Raw genomic sequence first — 20,420 nt, forward strand, 5'->3', positions numbered from 1 at the left:
CTTCAAGTCACGAGAAGTCAACACAGAAACCAGGGAGCTGGTGGTAAATTGAAGTGTCATCAGTATGCATCAGAAATCATTTCCTACCAAAGGAGAGCAAAGCAGGCAGGGAGTAAGAGGGAGAGAAAGGGTGATCTGATGGGCTATGAAAGCATTAGTCACTACAGTCACTGTAATAATGTAATATATTCAGTCTATACAAAGCATTTTAGACCCTAACATAATATATTTAATATTGACGTAGTAAGATATGATTACCATCATTAGATCAACAAAATTATACGATAATGAAACACTCGTTTGAACTGGAAAATACTTCCAGGTGATGCTTTTTCCTCTCTGTCCTACCTGCTTTTTGCAGGTGCTTGTGCACTTCAGGCCTTGTTTTCAGGTGAATTAGTTTAGAGAATTTTGAAAAGAAACATGACCACTCTTCATCAGTTATTATCCCTTTAACAGCATGATCTTCTATCTTCATACAGATGCTCTAAAAAGTGGCAAATACTACCTAGTTATGCATGAACAGTATTCTTTTTTTCAGAATCTTCAGTACAAATTCTCATAGGAATTTCCATATGCAGTTTTTTCCTAGGTTAGCTCTTCTTTTTGTTATTTCAGTTATCTATAGCATTCACCCCATGATTGTATTTTCAAAAACCTTTAGATGGTACCATACCACCTCTGAAAAGTTATGAAAATAACTAATCTGACGATATAACATAAAGTTGTGGATAATATATATGTAGTTTGTGACAGAGTAAGTGTGTTTTTGCTAAACTTTCAACTTAAAAAGCTATTTGTTTGTTTGTTTATGTATTATCATTATTTGTTTGTTTATTATTTCTTAGAAAAATCCCATTGGTTACTATGAACAGTCATATTTTGAAAAGACTAAACGGAAGTAATAATCATTCCTTCCTGCTCTGACTACGCTCGTGAACACTGTAGCTATTTATTACATTTGATTGATTTCAACAACTGATTAACTGTTTTCTCCTGGCTGTGTATTTCAGCAGACGAGTTACAGTGGTTAAGCTATAAGATCGTGGCGTATTATTGTCATATATTCATCAGCCACGTCAATATCCTCAGACCCCGTAAGTGAAACTAACTTCTCGGGCTAGCTTTAGCCAAGTTAGCTCGGCTGACTTGTCCATGGCACCTCTCCGGGTCTTGTGTATCCATGGATACCGTCAGAACGCCACCTCGTTCCGTGAGAAGACTGGGGCTCTGCGGAAGCTGCTGAAAAAACACGTAGAGCTGGTTTACGTGAGTGCACCCTTCAGTGTGCAGCAAGCTAACACGGAAGGTGGGTCACCAACACCTGTTGCTAAGCCTATAGCTAACTGTGTGTTAATAGAGCTTAATAATTATTAAGTAATAGTTGTTATTACCCAGTTAAAGTAAATTGTGTAAATATTTGGGCTATCTCTCATTCAAGTTTTTCTACGAAAATGAGATATTGGGTGCAGTGATTTATTGAAACGTGCAAGTGTGCAAGGAGACATGGAAAAACAGTATATGAGGCAAAAGCAGAGTTTGTTCAGTTCTAACATGCTTCAAACTCAGTGTTTGCTATGGCCATATTTGGTGTGGTTAAAACTCTACTGAGTTTTAACAAGACAGCTAAAATATAGCCCCAAACAATGACACAGCCTCCACTAGGGCTGCCACGATTAGTCGACTAGTCACGATTACGTCGACTATCAAAATCGTCGACGACTGATTTAATAGTCGACGCGTCGTTTGAAGCTTTGTAAGATCCCAAAAGACGCAGGAATGAGTAGTAGGATTTAAGAGTGTAATAACGGACTGAAACAGAAGATGGCAGCACTGCATGTACAAGGATGCCAGCTGCCGTTAAACCCCTAAGAAGAAGAAGAAGCTCTGTCCCAGAATTCATAGCGCAGCCCAGCTCAGTTTACAACAATGGCGGCAGCTAGTTAGTTTTAATGTTACTCTTATTATTCTTTCTGGGTCACAAAATAAACGTTTAACATATTTTCAGGCGAGAATGTCGCTGTGTAAATCTCAAATATCTGCTCAGTTTATCAAGACACCACATGTTTTCAAAAGCGCTCCTACGTCTGTTACCCACTAGCTCGATAGCTAGCCGGGGGCAAGGCTCAGTAGAGCCGTGAGAACACCGGACTCCCGGCAAATCGTTTTCAAACCCACCGCCGTCTTTCGCTACTCAGGTTAAACATATTTAAGTCACTTAGATAACTTCAAAATGTTATTGTTTGGCTTTTTTTTGTATTTTATTTGTTCCTGAGTAAATCGGTTTGGCTGAGATTAAAGTTATAGTTTTTACACAGCTGAATAAACATCAAGCAGAAAACTGATTATCAGAAGTGTGAGATGCTCGAGAATATACTCCGGTGTCCTGTTATATTTTAGATAGCAGGGAGTTTATTAAACTTCACCGAAACAATCTGCAAATTTAATTAAAATTTAATAAACTATCATCTTGTCTTTATTTTTAGTTAGCACATACCTTAAACACTTAAAGCTGTAAGCTAATGATAGTTATATAAGAGCAGATGCTGCTGGTGCAATAAGCTGTACGTTTTACGTTCAATGGATGATGATCTGATTAGTCGACTAATCGCAAAAATAATCGGTGACTAGTCGACTATCAAAATAATCGTTTGTGGCAGCCCTAGCCTCCACCATGTTTTAGAGATGGCTAAAGACACGCATTGTTGCACCTCTCTCTTGACCACCTCTTTATATACTGATGTCTAATTGAATCAAAAATTCAAAGTTTGGATTCATCGCTCTATAAGACCTGTTGCCAGTCATTTTCAGTCCAGTTCTTGTGTGATTTGCCATACCTCAGTCGTTTCTCCCTGTTTCCCTTTCTAAGAACTCCTGAAAACATTTCTAATAAGGCTACAGTAACCAATAATTCAGTTCAACTCAGATTTATTTATATAGTGCCAAATCACAACAACAGTCACTTCAAGGTGCTAGAGGGAAGATTGATCAACTGAAGAGTTTCTGTTGGATCTTTTAGGTACTGTTTACTGCTGTAGATATTTTTTTATTAAGTCCTGGTGCTTCTTTTGTTCTCCACTTGTCTAGTTTCCTCTAAATTTTTAAGGACGCAGTGCACATCATGATAACTTTTAGATTAATAGCACTTCAGAAATCACCTTGTCGGTGAAAAAATTACAATTTTTATTTCTGTCAAACATTGTTGTCTTTGGCATTTTTCAAAAATTCACCTAAAGAAATTGTGTTTTCTTCTGACAAAGTGCCTAAAGATACAATTTGAAATTGTTTTCATATGTGTCGACATAACACTGGTTCATCTCTTGAGTTAGGTACGGTGGCCCTGAGAGGCCAAACGGACTGCAACTTCAGAAAACACTTGCAAAAAGAAAAATGCTGCAAAAAGAAAAACACTTGCAAAAAGAAAAATGCTGCAAAAAGAAAAATGCTGCAAAAAGAAAAACACTTGCAAAAAGAAAAACGCTGCAAAAAGAAAAATGCTGCAAAAAGAAAAACGCTGCAAAAGCACAACGGAAATAGGAAAGAAGACAACGGAAATGTTTCTGGGGAGACAATAACCGGACGGACCAGTTGCACGAACCAAAACATGCTAACAAGTGCACTGGGACTGGGAGACACTTCAAAGAAGTGGAGCGGCCAAAGAGTAAACTTTCAAAAGTAAGTTCTGAATATTATGTCACTTATTTATGTGCAAATGTTTAATAATGAGGAACATTAAAACATTACTGTTGGCCACATGCCGGCAAAGTTATGTGACATTAGCGATGTTTGTACTTTCAGCATTTACTTTGTTTTAAAGCCTTTACTTTATACGCCGTTAGATAGTCGACCTTAATCTTACAGAGAATCTGATGATTTTGTGGATAATTAAAGTCAGTCATATATCCACAAACACAACAGGCTGAAAGTCAGTGATGCTGCTCGGTTTGCAGTCCTGAATATCACGGCACAAGCAGGATTCACTGCACTGCTAATGTTAGCTGTGTTATATTGCTGCCTCTGTTCGGTGGTGTCGAGCCAAACGGACTTTAACGTGTGTTTGAACGAGCTGACGGTTCACTCGTTAAGCTGAAAGAAAGATGCTTTAATCACAGGAGTCACACATGTGTCCACTGGACCATCTGGGAACTCTTCTTGTTTAGCACTCGTAATAACATAAACACTAAATCCTCCTGTTTGTAGCAGTGTATACACCTGAGACTGTCACCTGTCTGTCTGTCCTGCACTCTCTCTCTGTTTCTTTCTCTCTGATTGTGTAATAAAAGTATGAACATGTATTTATAAGTTACACTTGTGTTTGAATCCTGCAGCTTATCACAGATTTGATTTCCATGTGTGACAACTGCAAGTGTCCAGAGTGAGGACAGACTGAGGGACCCACTGCTGCACATCATCTGTGAGGCTTTGCACCCCTGATGATCCACCAGGACAAACTCAGCAGTGTGTGAGGAAGAGGAGGAGGAAGAGCCAGCAGCAGCTGACAGATGGAGAGAATAGACAGACTGTTCCCTGTTTGTGAAGGACTGCTAGGAAAGTTTAACATAACTAATTGTCTGTCCTGAATCAGTCTTATTAGGTAATGTTCAAATAATTTTATCCTCCCAGTGTTTTCAGTGTGGGAGAAAGTACTCAGGGCCTTCAGGTTACACACTATGAAAGGCAGCAACAAGTTTAATATTCAGAAACCTAAAGTATGTATCAGCAGCAGAATGGAGCTAAAAATAAATGTTTGTTTCAGTTCTATGAAGCTTTGAGTATTTTGGATTAGTAGTACTGCTGTGTTTGTTGCATCATATTGCTGTAATTTTTTATCATATTCTTTAAGGATGTTATGCGTTTGGATACTTTCTGCCCAGTTTGACCCATTTAACAGAAGTCAGCCTGTTTAAGGCTCTCATATCTATTCTGTATGACTTAAAGCAGTTATGACATGGTCTGATTTTCTCACCCAATAAAGGAATATTTAATATATCAGTCTACTCTTCATTCTATCAGACACAGTTATCACAGCTCGTACATTTGCTTTTTCCACACATATTGAGCCAAATTTAGTAATGCCAACATATTAAAAGAACAATATTTGTCTCTTATATATAATACATCTATATATACACTGTCACAGATACTTGTCTTTAAGTGAAGATTTAAGGTGATAGGAAATATAAATAAATGCAACTTGAATCTTTACTGAAGCTCAGTGTTTGGCACAGAGTTCATGTTCACTGCTGTAATAACTAATAATGATTAATATAATATTGGCCATATTATATTTACATTACCAAAGGGAGATGACTTTAGTCTCATGAACAACATTAGCTAATTGTTATTTACTAGCTAATCTTAAATGACTGTTCAGTACAGAAATGAAGCCCAAAAATCATGTTTTACAGTCCTGTGGTCTCAGCCTCAGATACTTATCAAATCACACAAAGCTCTTGTAGAAACAAATGTACAAAATATGTTCTCCTTCATTTCTGTCAAACAAAGCTGTATGAAACGTTTCCAGCTGTTAGTATCATGGTTGCTAGGCAACCTGGGCAGCGCTACGGAGGCTAGACCGTCCCATCTCACAAGCCTACAAGCCTCACACTTCCAGCCTCAGCAGTCTTTGAGTGCGGCCCTTGAGGACCGTTAAGGCTGCGTACTTTAACGCTGCAGACCCTGAATTGGGAAACAGTCCCTGAATTGGGATACAGCCATACATACATGTTTTGGTTCGTGCAACTGGTCCGTCCGGTTATTGTCTCCCCAGAAACATTTCCATTGTCTTTTTTCCTATTTCCGTTGTGCTTTGTGTGCTTTTGCAGCGTTTTTCTTTTTGCAGCGTTTTTCTTTTTGCAAGTGTTTTTCTTTTTGCAAGTGTTTTTCTTTTTGCAGCGTTTTTCTTTTTGCAGCGTTTTTCTTTTTGCAAGTGTTTTTCTTTTTGCAGCATTTTTCTTTTTGCAGCATTTTTCTTTTTGCAAGTGTTTTTCTTTTTGCAGCATTTTTCTTTTTGAAAGTGTTTTTCTTTTTGCAGCATTTTTCTTTTTGCAAGTGTTTTCTGAAGTTGCAGTCCGTTTGGCCTCTCAGGGCCACCGTAGTTAGGTGCCTGTTTTTATTCTTGAATGATTCATAAGAACTGGAGAACTATTGCTCAAGACCGCTTTAAAAATGACAAGAATGTGTGGCTTCTTGAGAGCAAAACAAAGAAATAAGGGGTGACTCACAGTACAGAATATTATATCAGTATGTATTTTATGAGTAATTGACATGGGTATGTATATTCTTTCAGGCAATAATTCAAATACTTAACATTATAGTATTGGTTTTAGATTAAATGCTGGTTTAGATATGTGTTAATGATTTATTTATATTAGTTTGTTATTTTTCAGATACAACCATATTGTTGTGTTTTGTCATCCATATTCAGGATGCTCACTTTTGCATAACAGGAAATTTAGGGCTGGGCCGTTTAGTATTATGTTGCAGCAAGACCTTCAGAAAGCCTGGTGAACTATTACTCGAGACCACTTAAAAATATACAAGTCTGGCTGCTTGGAAGTAAAATATAAAGAAATGAGAGGTGGCTTGAGACTTTCACACAGGATTTTACGATAGGTGCATATATAACTGATCTATATCTGATCAGAGTTTTTTACCTGTTCTATGCTCTCATTTTAAATTCCACAGGTCAAATTCCACTGTTGACCATGTCATCTGTGGAATTTGGCTGAAAACTCAGGACAGGTTGTCTGAAAACTAATTTTTATGTTTCTTTAATCTGAACATACCTTCCTGGTTTTATGTAATCTAATATATGTGCCAGATATCACTGTTAGTCACTGTTTTGTTGTCTGCTGTCAGCCTGTTGCATTGGCCCGAGTTATTATGTCACATCAATTTAGTGCTCGCTAAATGTTCAAAGATGTTTTGAAGAAGAACTGAGAGACTATAAAAGTAGAAACAAATACCCACAAAAATATCAGCATCTGCATCAACCCCAAATCTCTGTTGCCTTCCTTTGAAAGTAGCCACTTTCCTCTTCTGTCCTTTCAGAAGTTGCAGATAAACAGAATGATTCAGCTCCTGAGTCTGGAGGTGATGAGGACCCCAGGGGTTGGTGGTTTTCTGACATCAAGGCTCGGAGTTTCAACGCTCAGCAGCAGTGTGAAGAAAGCCTGGGGCTTGACGAGAGCGTGACAGCTGTGAGAGAAGCTGTGAAGGACCAGGGTCCATTTGATGGCATCCTGGGCTTCAGCCAGGGGGCCGCTTTTGTCGCCATGCTGTGCTCAATTCAGGAGCAAAAACTGGAGCCGGCGTTCGGCTTTCGCTTTGCCATCATCGTCGCCGGTTTCCGCAGCGCATGTACGCAACACCAGAAGTTTTACAACTCTCCCATCCAGGTGCCCTCCCTGCATGTGTTTGGACTGGAGGACAGAGTGATCCCTGATAAGATGAGCAGGGAGCTCCTCCCCTCCTTCCAAGACCCTCAGGTCCTCATTCATCCTGGTGGTCATTTTGTTCCTGCCGCATCTGCTCACAGGCAGACGTACCAGGACTTCCTCAAGAGGTTCCAGTGAGATATCACAGCCACAGGAAGCCTATGTGAAGATTAACAGAAGTCGACTCAAACTCTAAAATGTGGCTGGTTGATTTTTTTTTAATGTTCAGAAACATCTTGTGAGAAAATAATTGATTCCAGATGCACACTGTTTATTTAAACTACTCTGCTCTGTGTTTCGCTTTGTGAGCTAAGCAACAGCCTTATTGTAACCCTCAGTGAAAATTTATTGCCTTAATAAAGATGAAATTATGTCTTTGTATATGTTTGAGATGCGCTTTAATTCACCAGCATTGAAAAAGCTAAATCTGATTAGCAGCATGGCTTTGTGCCAGTAAAGGGTTATTATATTTGTCTTTTTAGCTGAAATATTGTAGTTTCCGGTCACTCCTTAAAGTCGGTACAATTTTATGTAGTTATTCTTTATTAAACCAGGGACATCTGACTCTCCAATTCCTTATGAAAGTGTCCTAGCCAGGATGCACAGGAGTTCAGTGAGCAATGTTTACTTGATAATACACAGTATGAATACAGAAATACATAAATGCAAACCAAAATGATAAACTTCAAAGTTAGATAAACATAAAACAAATGTACAGTCTCATGCAGCAACCTCCTTGTCATTTAAAATGACTTTGAATTTATTTACAAAGTACTCTAAAGATTATTTAGAGTAACAGATGTAGGTGAGATGGGGGGCGCAAAAACACAAGTAGCCGAGTCTATCCCTGGTGTTATTATACTGTTGGACACTATTCTACAAATTCTGCTGTCAGCAGGTATGTTCCACACTGAGGTGATATGAGATGTGCTATTATTATTATATTAAAAAGGACGTTTACCCTCTTTCAATTCTACAGTTTTCATATCAAGGTGTCATCTAAAGTTGCACATTATTTATTTAATAAGACCGGTCAAAATGCAAAACCAGTGTGTGAAAAACAAACACCCCATTTTTCAGGAGTTTGTAGGACCCCCTTTATCAGGAATAATTTGAAATAATAGTTTTCTGAATGACTGTCTCACATCATTGTGGAGGAATTTTGGCCCACCCTTCTTTACAGTGTTGCTTCAGTCCAATGAGGTTTGCCGGCATCAATTTATGCACAGCTCTCATGGTCCCTGCACAGCATCTCAATCAGGTTGAGAGCTGGACTTTAACTGGGACACTGCATCACCTTGATTTTTTTTTTCCCAGTCATTCTGAAATTGGCTGCTGTTCTTGAGATCAATGTCCTGTTGCATGACCCAATTTCAGACGAGCTGTCAGACAGACAGCCTCACATTTAACTCTAGAATACTTTGGTTTTCAGAGGAGATCATGCTTGACCCAATGAGCGCAAGGTGCCCAGGTCCTGTGGCTGTAAAACAAACCCAAGTCATCATCCCTTCATCACTGTGCTGACAGTTGGTATGAAGTGTTTGTGCTGAAATGCTGTGTTCGTTTTCCACCAAACTGCATTATAGCCAAACATTCAGTTTGGTCTTGTCTGTCCACAGGACATTGTTCCAGATGTCTTGTGGTTTGTGCAATTTGCAAACATTAGCTGTGCTACCATGTTCTTTTTAGAAAGATGAGGCTCTCTCCCAAACAGGCCTTACTTGTTCAGTCTTTCTCTAACTTTGCAGTCATGAACTTTAATATTTAACATGCTAACTGGGGCCTGTCAAGCCTGAGATGTATCTCCTGGGGTGACCTTAGGGTGAATTTGCTGGGACGTTCACTCGTGGGAAGTTTAGAGACTCTTGAATGTTTTCCACTTGTGAATAATGTTCCTCACTGTATAAATGATGAACTTCAAATTGTTTGGAAATGGCCTCATAGCCCTTCCCAGAGTGATGAGCAGAAACAGTTGCTTCTCTAAGACCCTTTGCTGACGTATTTCCTCTTTGGCATTGTGGCAACACACACCTGATTGTGGCAACACACACCTGATTGTGGCAACACACACCTGATTGCTCCAGACCTGCAAACTGCCAAAACATCTGCTTGTATAGTGGTGCTCAGTTAATACATTTAAACAGCATTCCTTGGCTGTAACTTACCCCCTTAATTCCTATAGAAGCAGGTTTGATGCACATGACTATATGTAAGCTGCAGGTATAGAATTTGATGAAAGTTGCCAAACCCTCAGATGTCAGTCCTCTGCAGATGCTGCAATCAGCAGGGATATTCCACACACTGAGGTGACACAAAAATCACTTTGATGATCACTAAGGCCTTTATGTTAACATTTAATGGGCTATATTAAGAGCATATAAAGGGAAGTAAGGAACGTTATAAATTTCACACTATACACTAATGTTGATATACTTTTTTTTTTTTTTACGCCTGTAAATTCAAGAATAACTTCTACAACAATTTTTCCTCTTCTACAACTATTTTAAAACCAACACTACACCAAAAGAGGGCTGACATTTTTAGGATCTGGGTACACTCCGCCATGATTCTGGAAAGTTATGACAGGAATTTTATATCAGCGTGACAGCAGAAACCTCAGTTTAATATGTTTGGGAAATATTTTGCATAAGAGCTTTGCACAAATTCTTCCCTTTTGTGTTGCATCGAGGCGGCTGTGTCACAATGAAAGCTCCCTCTTACAAAAAGACCTTTGTGCTAAGAATGATCCACGGTGAACTGGACAGTGCTTTACTCCCACTTTTAATTAACGCTATACATCTGTGAAGGAATTAACAAGAAATCATCCGGAGAGGATGTAGCTTAGTGATCGGTTTAGTTGTTTCAGATTTTCCGGGGTGCATGAAGGTGTCGTGCAGACAGGTTTATGCGCACAGGGAAATGTGTAGGACAAGGACATGTTGTTCTTTTATAGCAGAAGCATGTGCATGTCAGGCTGTGCTCGTTCAATTGTTTCCAGATGTGCGCTCTCTCCTCTCTACCTCTCTTGCTCTCTCTCGCCCCCTTCCTTTCCCTTTTCTTTCATCTCCCACCAGACTCTTCCTCGCTTCGAAACCTCGTCAACATCCTCCTCCCGTACACATCCTGTATGTCATCGGCATTGGGTGCAACATACCCTATCGCCGTGTCTGTTACATTTATGACATGGACAAAAATAGTTTTGTTTGTCTGGATGTCTCGGAAATCTCCTCTCAGCCCAAAACACCAGGCAACCGTGGGCTCATGTAAGTGCTGAATTGCCTCATTGAGATTAAATTCCACTTTAAAACTGCTTAACTTATCTTTAGCCTCGGCTTCTTCTCATAAAGAAAAACCCCACTCTGACTCTCTTAATCAATCAGCCTTGTGTTTACAACAAACCACCTCCATCAAGCATCTGATGATCTCTTACAGCCTCTCACACGGCTCCTTTCACCACTGTAGTCCTCATATTCATTCTCCCGTGCTCCCCTGTGGCCCCTGTGTCCCTCCAAGACCTCACAGCACACACACACATGGTTTTGATAACAAGTAGAGATGAACGGAGAGAGTGAGTGAGCAAAGGAAACAGTAAAAGAAAAACACAGAGGGTCACTCTTGCCAGTAAGTTTTACAACAGAGCCGTGACTCTCGTCTCAGGAATCCATTCCCCCTGTTGCACAACAACCGGGAAATAATGGAATGAGAGACAGAGACGCACGAGGGTGGAGCCATCCACACTCTCTGCCTCCTCATCTCCCTCTCTTACTCGGCCCCACTCTGGCCACTGCGGTTAAAAAGGGAGAGTAAGGGTATATTCAAGGCTTTTTGTTTTTTGAGGGGGGGGGGGGGGGGGGGGGGTTGCCACAACTTAAGTATCACTTTTTCCCTCTTTCCCTCGGCGGAGGCTGGGGGAATGGAGCAGGGGGCACAGGGGTGTGTCATAGCACAGATGGGGCTCTATTTTGATTATGGAGCGTTTGTTGTTATGGGAGACGGAAGAAGGGGCGGGACAGTGGCCCCTATATAAGACTTGTACTTAAACTCCAAAGAGCCTGGTCATCCCATGGCCCATGCTCATCCAGAGACTGACAAAGTTGACCAACTCTGCCTTGTTATTACAGCCTCCACCGCTGACAGCTCTGCGTGGAATAACCTGTGATTACTAGACACTCAGCTGAGGACTTGAGATTTTATTATCTGGCTTACAACTTTTGGATTTACATCTTTTTTCCCCTTCTTTTGGCAGCCATTCACCATCTGTTTTGTTTTCATCATCTTTATAATCTCAGTTGCTCTGATCCCAACAATGAGAAGATGCTGAAGACAGAGGGATTTGTGAAGAGTTTGGATTTTTAACTTTTTCACTCCTCTGCGAAAATCAAATCTGATGTTGAATTATTATAAATATAGTTCTTATAAATATATGCATGTCTGCATGCGGTTACATGTGTGTTTGCACAGTTACATTGGTATGTTAGTGCAGAACGGGGTGATATAACACTGGATGTGTTCCAGAGATATGGCGTGTGTCCATTTTCTTGTTTGTTGTGAACAAGAAATAGAAGAAAACTTCCAGCTTTCTTGAATGCAACTAAATATTTATATTTTATTTTTATTTACTCATGAAAGTGGATCCTTTTGCGGTTTTCTCATTCATGGGAATGTTTATTTGAGATCATATTGTACAGGAGAAAAGTGAAAGGTGATACCTTTATAGGAAAATCAAAGCATGAAACATGCAAATCTTAAAAGATCTAGTATACATATAAAACATACACGCTTACTATACTTTATTTCAATATAGGGACCCTTGTGATGTGAGAAGTGGTGTGCTTGATGCCTGTCACGTGTGCTGACATATTAAAGAGGGAACAGAGGGAGTATATTTAGAGTTGTCAGTTGAATTGCTATTTAAAGAACAGAAAGCTGCCACTCAATTGTTGTCCGTTAACGACATGAAAGCGCACAGTGACGAAATCTGCGTCGTGTGATTCCGAGGCCCAAACAACGCACAGCGGGTGTTTACGTCTGGGAGTGCACGTGCATGTTCATAAGTGTGTGATTTGGTCATTTGTTATTCCTTGGTTTCACACTGCATACTTCTGGTTTTCCCTTACTTTGTGGTTTTCTTGTTTGTGTGGATGAAAGTGTACTTTCGCTGGGGCCAGCGGCTGCTTGGTTGCCTGTCTGCTTCCAGTCATGCGCCCAGAACTGTGACAACTTTACTGCACATTATTATTATTTCTTTGAATAATGGCTGGATGATCCTCGCACCTTGAAAAACAGTTAGTCCCAGGTGGGATTTCCTGTGACTGCTTAACCTGTTCAGTGTGAGCCTGTCTGGTTGACTCTGTAACTGTAATACCAGATGTAAATATGATCACAGGATGTGCTAATGTTCTTTTTTTTTTCCTTTTTTTTGGCAGAAGGAGGTACAGAGGTGAACTGAGGACACGGACGAGGCTTTCTTGAGTTAGGGCAGCGGTCATTTGATGTATGATGTCATCTGCAGGCATTTGTCTGCTTGTCTGCTTTACTGTGCTGCTTTAGAGGCTGTGGCTGGGGCCTGGCGTGGACAGCTGTGGTTTGGCTGTCCTTATAGGTGCCTAACTGACACTACTGGGGTAAATATTAGTCATCATGGCCATGAGGCAGGACTGTGGTGGAGTCAGTTTAAGATAGACACACACAGAAGGAGAGCAAGAGGCATGTTTTCACTTTTTTTTTTTTTTATAAGTCAACTCTGTTGCGCCGTTATGCACAGTTATGAAGAGGCGTGGAGCGTAAAAGTGGTCATCAAGACCAAGATGATATGTGCAGAGGAATAACAACAGCAAGAACAACAAAGTTTGATGATTGCATTAGACTGAAAGTGTAAAAGAAAACAGGGCCTAAGACTGTTAGTAGGAATAAGTGGGAATAGAAGTTTTTATCATTTGCTCGTACAAATAGGGGTGCATTGGTTAGCAGCATCACCTCACAGCAAGAAGGTTCAAACCTCCTGATTGGCCTACTTTCTCTGTGCAGTGTAAAGCTTCGTTTGCTCCTCATGCCTATGATTTGCATATTAGAAGACCACACGTGAGTGGTACTCAATTCAGAATAAGTAGAATGACTTAGAGTAGACACATGCTGATCTGTTTTTGTAGAAATATGCTTGAAGAATAAACACTTGAACACTGTCACTTGAAGACTGCGCCTTGTTGTTCTCCGTTGGTATACTTACATACCAGCAAGATGTCCTGCATTTATTTTTGTTTGTTTTCTTTTGTTTTATATTGGATTCATTTGCGGAATGTGCATGTGAGTGTGAATGTCTCTCTGTTTTAGCCCTGATTCAGTAGCCTGTCCAAGATGTACTCCACCTCTTGCCCAGTGCCAACTTAGGATGGGCTACAGCTACAACCCCAACCAGTCACCCCCAAAGCAAGCTGTGGTATGTTCCCTTTTATGTAGTTTGACCTGCAGCGACTTCTCAGCCCTTAACAGTAAGAGTTTATGTGCTGTTCTTTAACTCTCAGCACATGAGCTTTTACGGTGCAGGGAGGTAGAGGATAAACAACTGATCTTTTTTTTCTTGTCCTTGTTCCCTTTCCTTCTATTTTCCTTTGGCAAATCAGTGAACAACAAATATTTGAAAACATCAGGTTCCAGCTGGAGTGACGCAATGCAAAAATGTGATTCCTGTAGTGTTTTCTCTGCAAACTTCTTTGAAATGTCTTTAGTAATGACCCTTATGTGCCTCATCGGCCTCCTTTTCAATAAAGAGCATTTTTAAATGAAAATAAGATTTCTTTTTAACTTGTGTTTATTTGATCTAATCTATAAAGGCTGATATGGTTTACATAGGATTTATGCTCTGTGTGCTCACTTGTATCCCGAATCACTCTGTTTAAAGTTTTTTTTTCTCTTTTTTTAGAAACTTAAATATAACTATCTTCATTGTCTAAGGGTTTGGGCAGCTGCAGTGCACAAATAATATGAGAAATATATCTTACTGTCATGGAGGAATCTGGAGGTTTATAAAAACATTAGTCTTGTTTTGATTATCTTCATCAGCATCCACTTTTTTGGTTACAAAGTAGGAAAAGCTAACACATTATCGCATTGAAAGGCAGATAATTTCGCAAGTATCCACACACCACTGGGATAAAGCTTTTATTTATATTTCATTTGCTGCAGAACTTTTGAGTCTGGGAAAAAAAATGTGTTAAGCAGATGACCTTGGCAAATTCAAGCCTCTAGAGGGCAGTATAACTCTAAATATTACCGAGTAATGTTTGAAGTAGAGTAGCCTAAGTTGGAGTGCAGTCTTTATGAGTGTGATGTGTTTGTTGTAAGCATACCAAACATGTGTGTGTGCATGCGTGCGTGTGGGTTAGCCCACCTGTTAGGACCCAGTGTGTGTTTGTATGTGCCTGCAGGTTATAGCGCTGCCCACAGGGAATTCTTGGCTGTGCTGCTTTGAAGTGAAGCTGCTCTTGTCTGATAAACAGAGAGCAGAGCAGGTGTTGGAGCTGGCTGACTCATCCGTTCAGCATGTGCTCTGTGCATTCATCACTGTACTCACTGATCAAAAGAAGCATCCTATGTGTAATGAAGTTAAAAAGGAAGGCAGCGTGTGTCTACACGTGTCGCAGCTTAACTTATCGTGAAGGTGTTGGGTGTAGCAAGCAAAACACATTATTAAATAAAGTCAAAACACCATAAGCAATGAATGGCATGAGTCATTCCTCAGTATTCACAGACATGAATACATTAAACTGGCATCTTTTCACCTGAACAAATAAGTGACATCTCACCAACTGCACGAGACACCTTAACTGTGAAGTTCACCATGAGCTGCAACCTCTCTCTTTCCTGATGACACCTGCCCCTAACGACCATGGCTGTAGACTGTTACCATGGTGCTGTTGCTAGAGTAACAATCTAAAGCCACGGTCGCCATGGAGACAGCAGGGTGGAGGAGGAACTGGAGTTGGCATGGTAACAGGAAACCTGCAAGGTCTCATTGGCTTGAGTGTGAATGCTACGTGCTTACATTGTGTAGGTCTCCCCCAATGCAAGCCCACACAGGTTTCCTCTCTGAGCGGGTGGGTGTTTTGTGTGTGTGTGTGGGGGGGGGGATCTCTAGCAGAGTGAACTCCTGCCATCACAACAGCCATTTAAAAAAGAATGGGATAATATCTTTTTCTTTTTCACTGGGTGTTCATGTTGCCTTCACTGTGGTGTTTGATGCATTGCCAGGCTTCAGTAGCCATGACTGTAGACTGTTACTGTACTTTGATACTGTATAAGCAGTAAGCAGTCTAAAGCCAAGGTGCTGATGCTCTGGCAACAGGACAGGGAAGAGATGGTGAGAAGGACAAACAATCCCCTCATGGAAAAACCTGCATCAGCAAAAAGAGGAGAGGTGTGAGTGTAATTACAGCAGTAAAACTTGACACATTTCCCAAAAGGCCGATCATTGGTACAGTCTTTGTTGACCTGGGGAATCCCAGTAGCCTAAATAGATGATACAGAAAGACTAGAACGAGTATGCAAAACGATTCATTTTTGCTGCTTTAACCATCTTAGTGGTCATTGCTGCTGTTTGGGCTTCAGGTTTCCCAATGTAGCACCATCTTTGCATACAACGCAACTGTTTAAACGTCAGGTGAGACGAAATTAGCTTTTGCTTCTGTGCAAAATTAACTGGGAAAATGTAAATTCTGAAACACCCATTACAACGTTCACAAGTGGAAGTCTGCAGTACTCTGGCTGATTTACTCCCTTAATTACTTAGGCATATAATTCTGCTGCGGGTGAGAAAGAACAAGTGAAGGGTTGTGGTGATACATTTTTTTAAGGAAGCTGCTGTAATTCGCGTCTACACTTCAACACCAGTATAGTTTCTATATATGTTTCATTCACTTATATAAGGTTTAAACAGTTTCTACAAGCATCCTAGTTACAAAAAAGATCACCTAACCCAAGAGGCAATCAGTTAATCTCCTAAGCCAATAAATCCCTAGAGCAAAACAAAAAACTGTAAGTCAAATTTTGTTTAAAATGAGTCATCCAGTTCATCTTTTTATATAAACACATTCAACACTGTATAAACATTTATTTAAAAAAAAAAAAAAAAAAAAAACAACCTGAGAAGGGTTGGTATTATTCATCCTCCACCCACTGTTTTCCTGTCTCTGACCTAGTTATTGTTTGTACCTATGAAAGTGCAAGTGAGAGAGCAGAGAGGGAGGGAGGCAGAGCGACACCAGACATTGGGGATGTCTAATAAACTGGTGTTCACATAATAAGCTGTCTCAGAGGAGCTCTGGACATATTTAGGAGTCTCCTCCAGCAGTGTAGGCGACACCAAGACTTGAACCACTATTGGGATCATACTGTAAATGCCCTTGGCTTCTTTAACCATCCCTAGATAGGTTTTTACTGCAGACTGAAAGATTTAGCATATTAACAAGCGAGCAATTAATCACAGAAGACTAAAAAAAAAAAAAACCTCCTTTCTCACCCTCAACATCTTTAAGCTGCTGTGCTTTCGACCTGGAAAATGAAGATGTACCTGATTAGAAGTGATGATTATGAGACTTAGCTGGTGAGTCACTGCCCAATCACATGGGACGTTTCAGAGTTATGCAATCATAGCACTGTATACTAAGGAGGGCTAACACAAGACTACTAACTGTGTAACACTTCCTTATCAGCTCATAATAATGACACATCAAAAACCTTTTTTTAAATGAGTTTTTTCCCCATAAGCAAACTATCTCTGCATCAGCTTCCTTTATATCTCCATCTTTCTATTCCCCCCCCACCACTACTTCTTTTTTCAGCACTACGACGCTGGGACAGCGACACAGCCGCGTCGTGGCTCCGTGCTGTCCGCGGTGCTGAACAGGACGTCACCTTTCATCTGAAAGGCATCGCTAAGGTCTAGTTTTCTTCCAGCTGTTTGTTAAGCATCTTTCTTCTTGTTTTTTTAGCGTTTAAATAGTTTCTTACATTATGATCCTGATTTAAAACCATAAAAAACAACTCTACACGTTTGCCTCGCGCTGCAGCGCGCTCTTTTCCACAACCTCCCAGGTCCCCGCTCTAATTTCTTTAATAAACGGCCAGGTGACGAGTCCTGTCACGTGCCTCAGTGCTCGACTAGTCTAAGGGTACGGGCGTATGACGTCCCATCGCGAGCGCACCAATCGGCTCTCGTCCCATTCTGCCACCTGGCTTATCAGAGCGCGTGGGCAGTGCTTCAGTCTGGCTTGGTTTCCATGGCGCTGGGGAGAAACCGCGGAGACCGTGTGGGCTGAGGGTGCGGGACCATCTCGGAATCATCTTGAAGCTGGACTTTGGATCTTCACTATTATATTTGTTTTTAATATAGAAAGCCTACATTAAATATAGACTCATCTCTACGGTTACCGAGTCTAAGCGTCACACTCTTACAGTTTATGGCCCGCACAACTCTGGCCATGATGAATAATATCGTTCACGGCTTTCATTCATGTAATGCACGTCACTAAGTCTTCCAGTGTGATAGATTAGTACGTGATCTCGGCTAGCTTTGCCTTCCTAACACAAAAAACCCTCCGCTCCAAGTCCTACAGGAGCCCGGGGACAAAGACTTGTGAATGAACAAGAGGCTTCATTGACTCGCTCCACCCACTCCTCGCTCGTGTTCTCCGTGCACGAGCCTCTCACATTGCGCATTCACAGCTGCACACCAGAGGATCACACACTGCGGTGTGCGCGTGCGCGCGTGAGCGCAATGCCTATAAAAGGGTTATAGTAGGTGACTGCGTATCATCTGCAAAGTGCGCAAGAATGACGCAGGGGTGACTTCACTGACTGACTACGTCACAGTACTGGGACTGGGGGGGGGACAAAAAAACAAAGATAAGGGAAACGCCGACCGGAAGTGCAAGGAGGGGCGAAAGATGTGAGGGGGGGGGGGAGGCGAGGACTGCAACGCCACACCGGAAGAAAGTGATGGCTATAATGTCATCACTACCACCGGAAACCTCCCGGTGCCACGCGCTCCCGAGATTGTAGATGAGGTGGGGGCTGGGTGAGGAGCACTCCCCCACAGCCACACTCCCCTTTATCCCACACGCAGCTATAACCAACTGCGCAGCTACACACACGCACTCACACACACACTGAAGCACAAGAGAGTGTGCGCGCTTTTGTGTCAGTGTACATTGCACAGTGGGATTTGCACATCTTTGTTGGACAGAGAGCCGGGCAGGCTACAGAGGACCCGGAGCTGCCTTAGAAGCAGCCTAACCAGCACCTCTCTGTTTGATCAGATACCTGATGTGACCTGGATGGCAGGTGAACGTTAATCACCGGCAGTGAACGGTGGTACGTGTCTTTAAAATGCGCCTCGAGACCGCACAAGACGGCAAGGAGGTACTTAGTGAGCGATTTTTTTTCTGTCTGTAGATTTGATTTTCTAGATATCAGTGATTCTCCCTTTTTCCCAGGTTGCAGGCTGAGTGCTGCCCACATGGGAGTGAAAATGAGTCACACTGCAGCAACTTCCAAGTAAAGATGAGACTGCTGTCAAGCGCAGACTTCTGAGTTTCTTAAAAGGATGGCTCGTCAGTTATACTGTCTCCCTACATTTAGCCTGCTGCACAATTCTTATGTATTTCTTTTAAAGTAACACAAAAAACGAACAACCCTAAAAAATAATAATAATAATCATAATAATTAAACTTACCTTATTCAAAGCTCCCTGAGTGTCTGCGGCACTTGGCTGTGGAAATATCTCTGTCCCCCCTCTCTCTCTCTCTGAACTCGCTGTCTTCATCACCACAAGACTGTCAGCGCAAATCTGTGCCATGCTGTCTTCGCGCACAGACTCTGCCGTCCCTCTTCTCCAGAGTCGCTTTCCATAGACCGGGCTCTCCCATCAACCTTAGGCTTTTTATAGAGATCCCGTAGTAACTAGTAGAAGGCACGGAGGAGGGAGGAGGGGAGAGAGGGAGGAGAGGGGAGAGGGAGCGCTCATTCAAAGATTCACCTACACATGTACGTGCGTATCCCACGTCATTGAGCGGAGTGCAGCTATTTATAAAGGGGAGGAAAAGTATAGCCTGAATCACTGTGCAGGTCTTTTAAAATGAGAGAGTGAAAATAGTACGTTTGTTGTGCATGCGTGCTCCGGTCTAAGATTATCTCAAATATTGAAAAATAAATAAATAAATGTTTAAAAGAAATCTCAGGGGGGGCTCGGAGGTACTCAGTGACTTCAAAATCTATTTCCATTTGTGAATGAATAAGCGATTCATTACATAATTGCTTTGTAACATTTCGCAAAGGAGGCATTTGATCTAAATGTCTATTTATTTTTACCAGGAAGACTCGCAAAAATGTGCCGTAATTGCTCCCGTCGGGGGATTCAGCGTTAATGTCAGGTGGCTCGTTTGAGAAAATGTTATTTGTACCATTTCAAATCAACCCGCATTTCCAGCCTCTCTCGACCGAGCATGTGAATATGTAAAGAGACTTACCAGAACACAAGCATGTAAAGGCTGGAAGTTATGGATGAAAATGTGTTCACCAGTTGCTCGCCGCCACGAGCAGATCGTGATGTGTAGATTTGGCGGTGAATCACTGCGGCTGCCTGCTTAAAATTACAACGAAAACGTTTGGCGCAGAGCACCGACTTGTTTTATTCATTGAATTTTATTTTAATTGTTTTAAGGTGTAGATAATCCTGACTCCACATATCTGTTAAAGCCTCACGAGAGATGTCACAAGAGTCGTGCGTAATCTCAGCCCGATTTTATTCCACTCACATATTTAGGGAGATTTGGGGGAGACCCTCGTGCGTAAAGAAGTGTGTCAGACATACGTAGGCGTGTAAAGTGAGAGACTCGTGTAAAGCTGTGGTGGAGGAAAAAACGGAGTCACGCCACAAAAAGAAGTTGAGAGAAAACTCGATGTCCCCGCATGCCTTTAGGAGGGGCC

At 41.4% G+C, this 20,420-nt stretch overlaps 1 protein-coding gene and 1 long non-coding RNA gene across 2 annotated transcripts; one reads left to right on the top strand and one right to left on the bottom strand.

The window, feature by feature from the left end:
- The first annotated feature begins 912 nt into the window (after positions 1 to 912).
- Positions 913 to 7,820, top strand: ovca2 (OVCA2 serine hydrolase domain containing). Its single transcript, XM_084940448.1, has 2 exons — positions 913 to 1,309; positions 7,054 to 7,820. Exons 1-2 carry the CDS (start codon positions 1,156 to 1,158, stop codon positions 7,575 to 7,577), a joined length of 678 nt encoding a protein of 225 aa, XP_084796574.1. The 5' UTR covers positions 913 to 1,155; the 3' UTR covers positions 7,578 to 7,820.
- A 6,764-nt stretch (positions 7,821 to 14,584) lies between these two features.
- Positions 14,585 to 19,403, bottom strand: LOC146379250 (uncharacterized). The gene is made up of 2 exons (XR_014801417.1): positions 19,168 to 19,403; positions 14,585 to 15,829 (listed from the first exon to the last, which is right to left on the bottom strand). It is a non-coding gene; the product is annotated as an uncharacterized LOC146379250 (long non-coding RNA).
- Positions 19,404 to 20,420: the final 1,017 nt, after the last annotated feature.

Source organism: Perissodus microlepis, chromosome 10, assembly GCF_051167445.1.
Source record: "Perissodus microlepis isolate ML-2025 ecotype Zambia chromosome 10, ASM5116744v1, whole genome shotgun sequence".
Lineage (NCBI taxonomy): Eukaryota > Metazoa > Chordata > Actinopteri > Cichliformes > Cichlidae > Perissodus > Perissodus microlepis.

Excerpts from the sequence above, each read along its gene's own strand:
- ovca2 (XM_084940448.1), top strand. The coding sequence starts at position 1,156 with ATGGCACCTCTCCGGGTCTTGTGTATCCATGGATACCGTCAGAACGCC. Across the intron at positions 1,310-7,053 it reads GCAGCAAGCTAACACGGAAG|AAGTTGCAGATAAACAGAAT; the intron begins GTGGGTCACCAA and ends CTGTCCTTTCAG.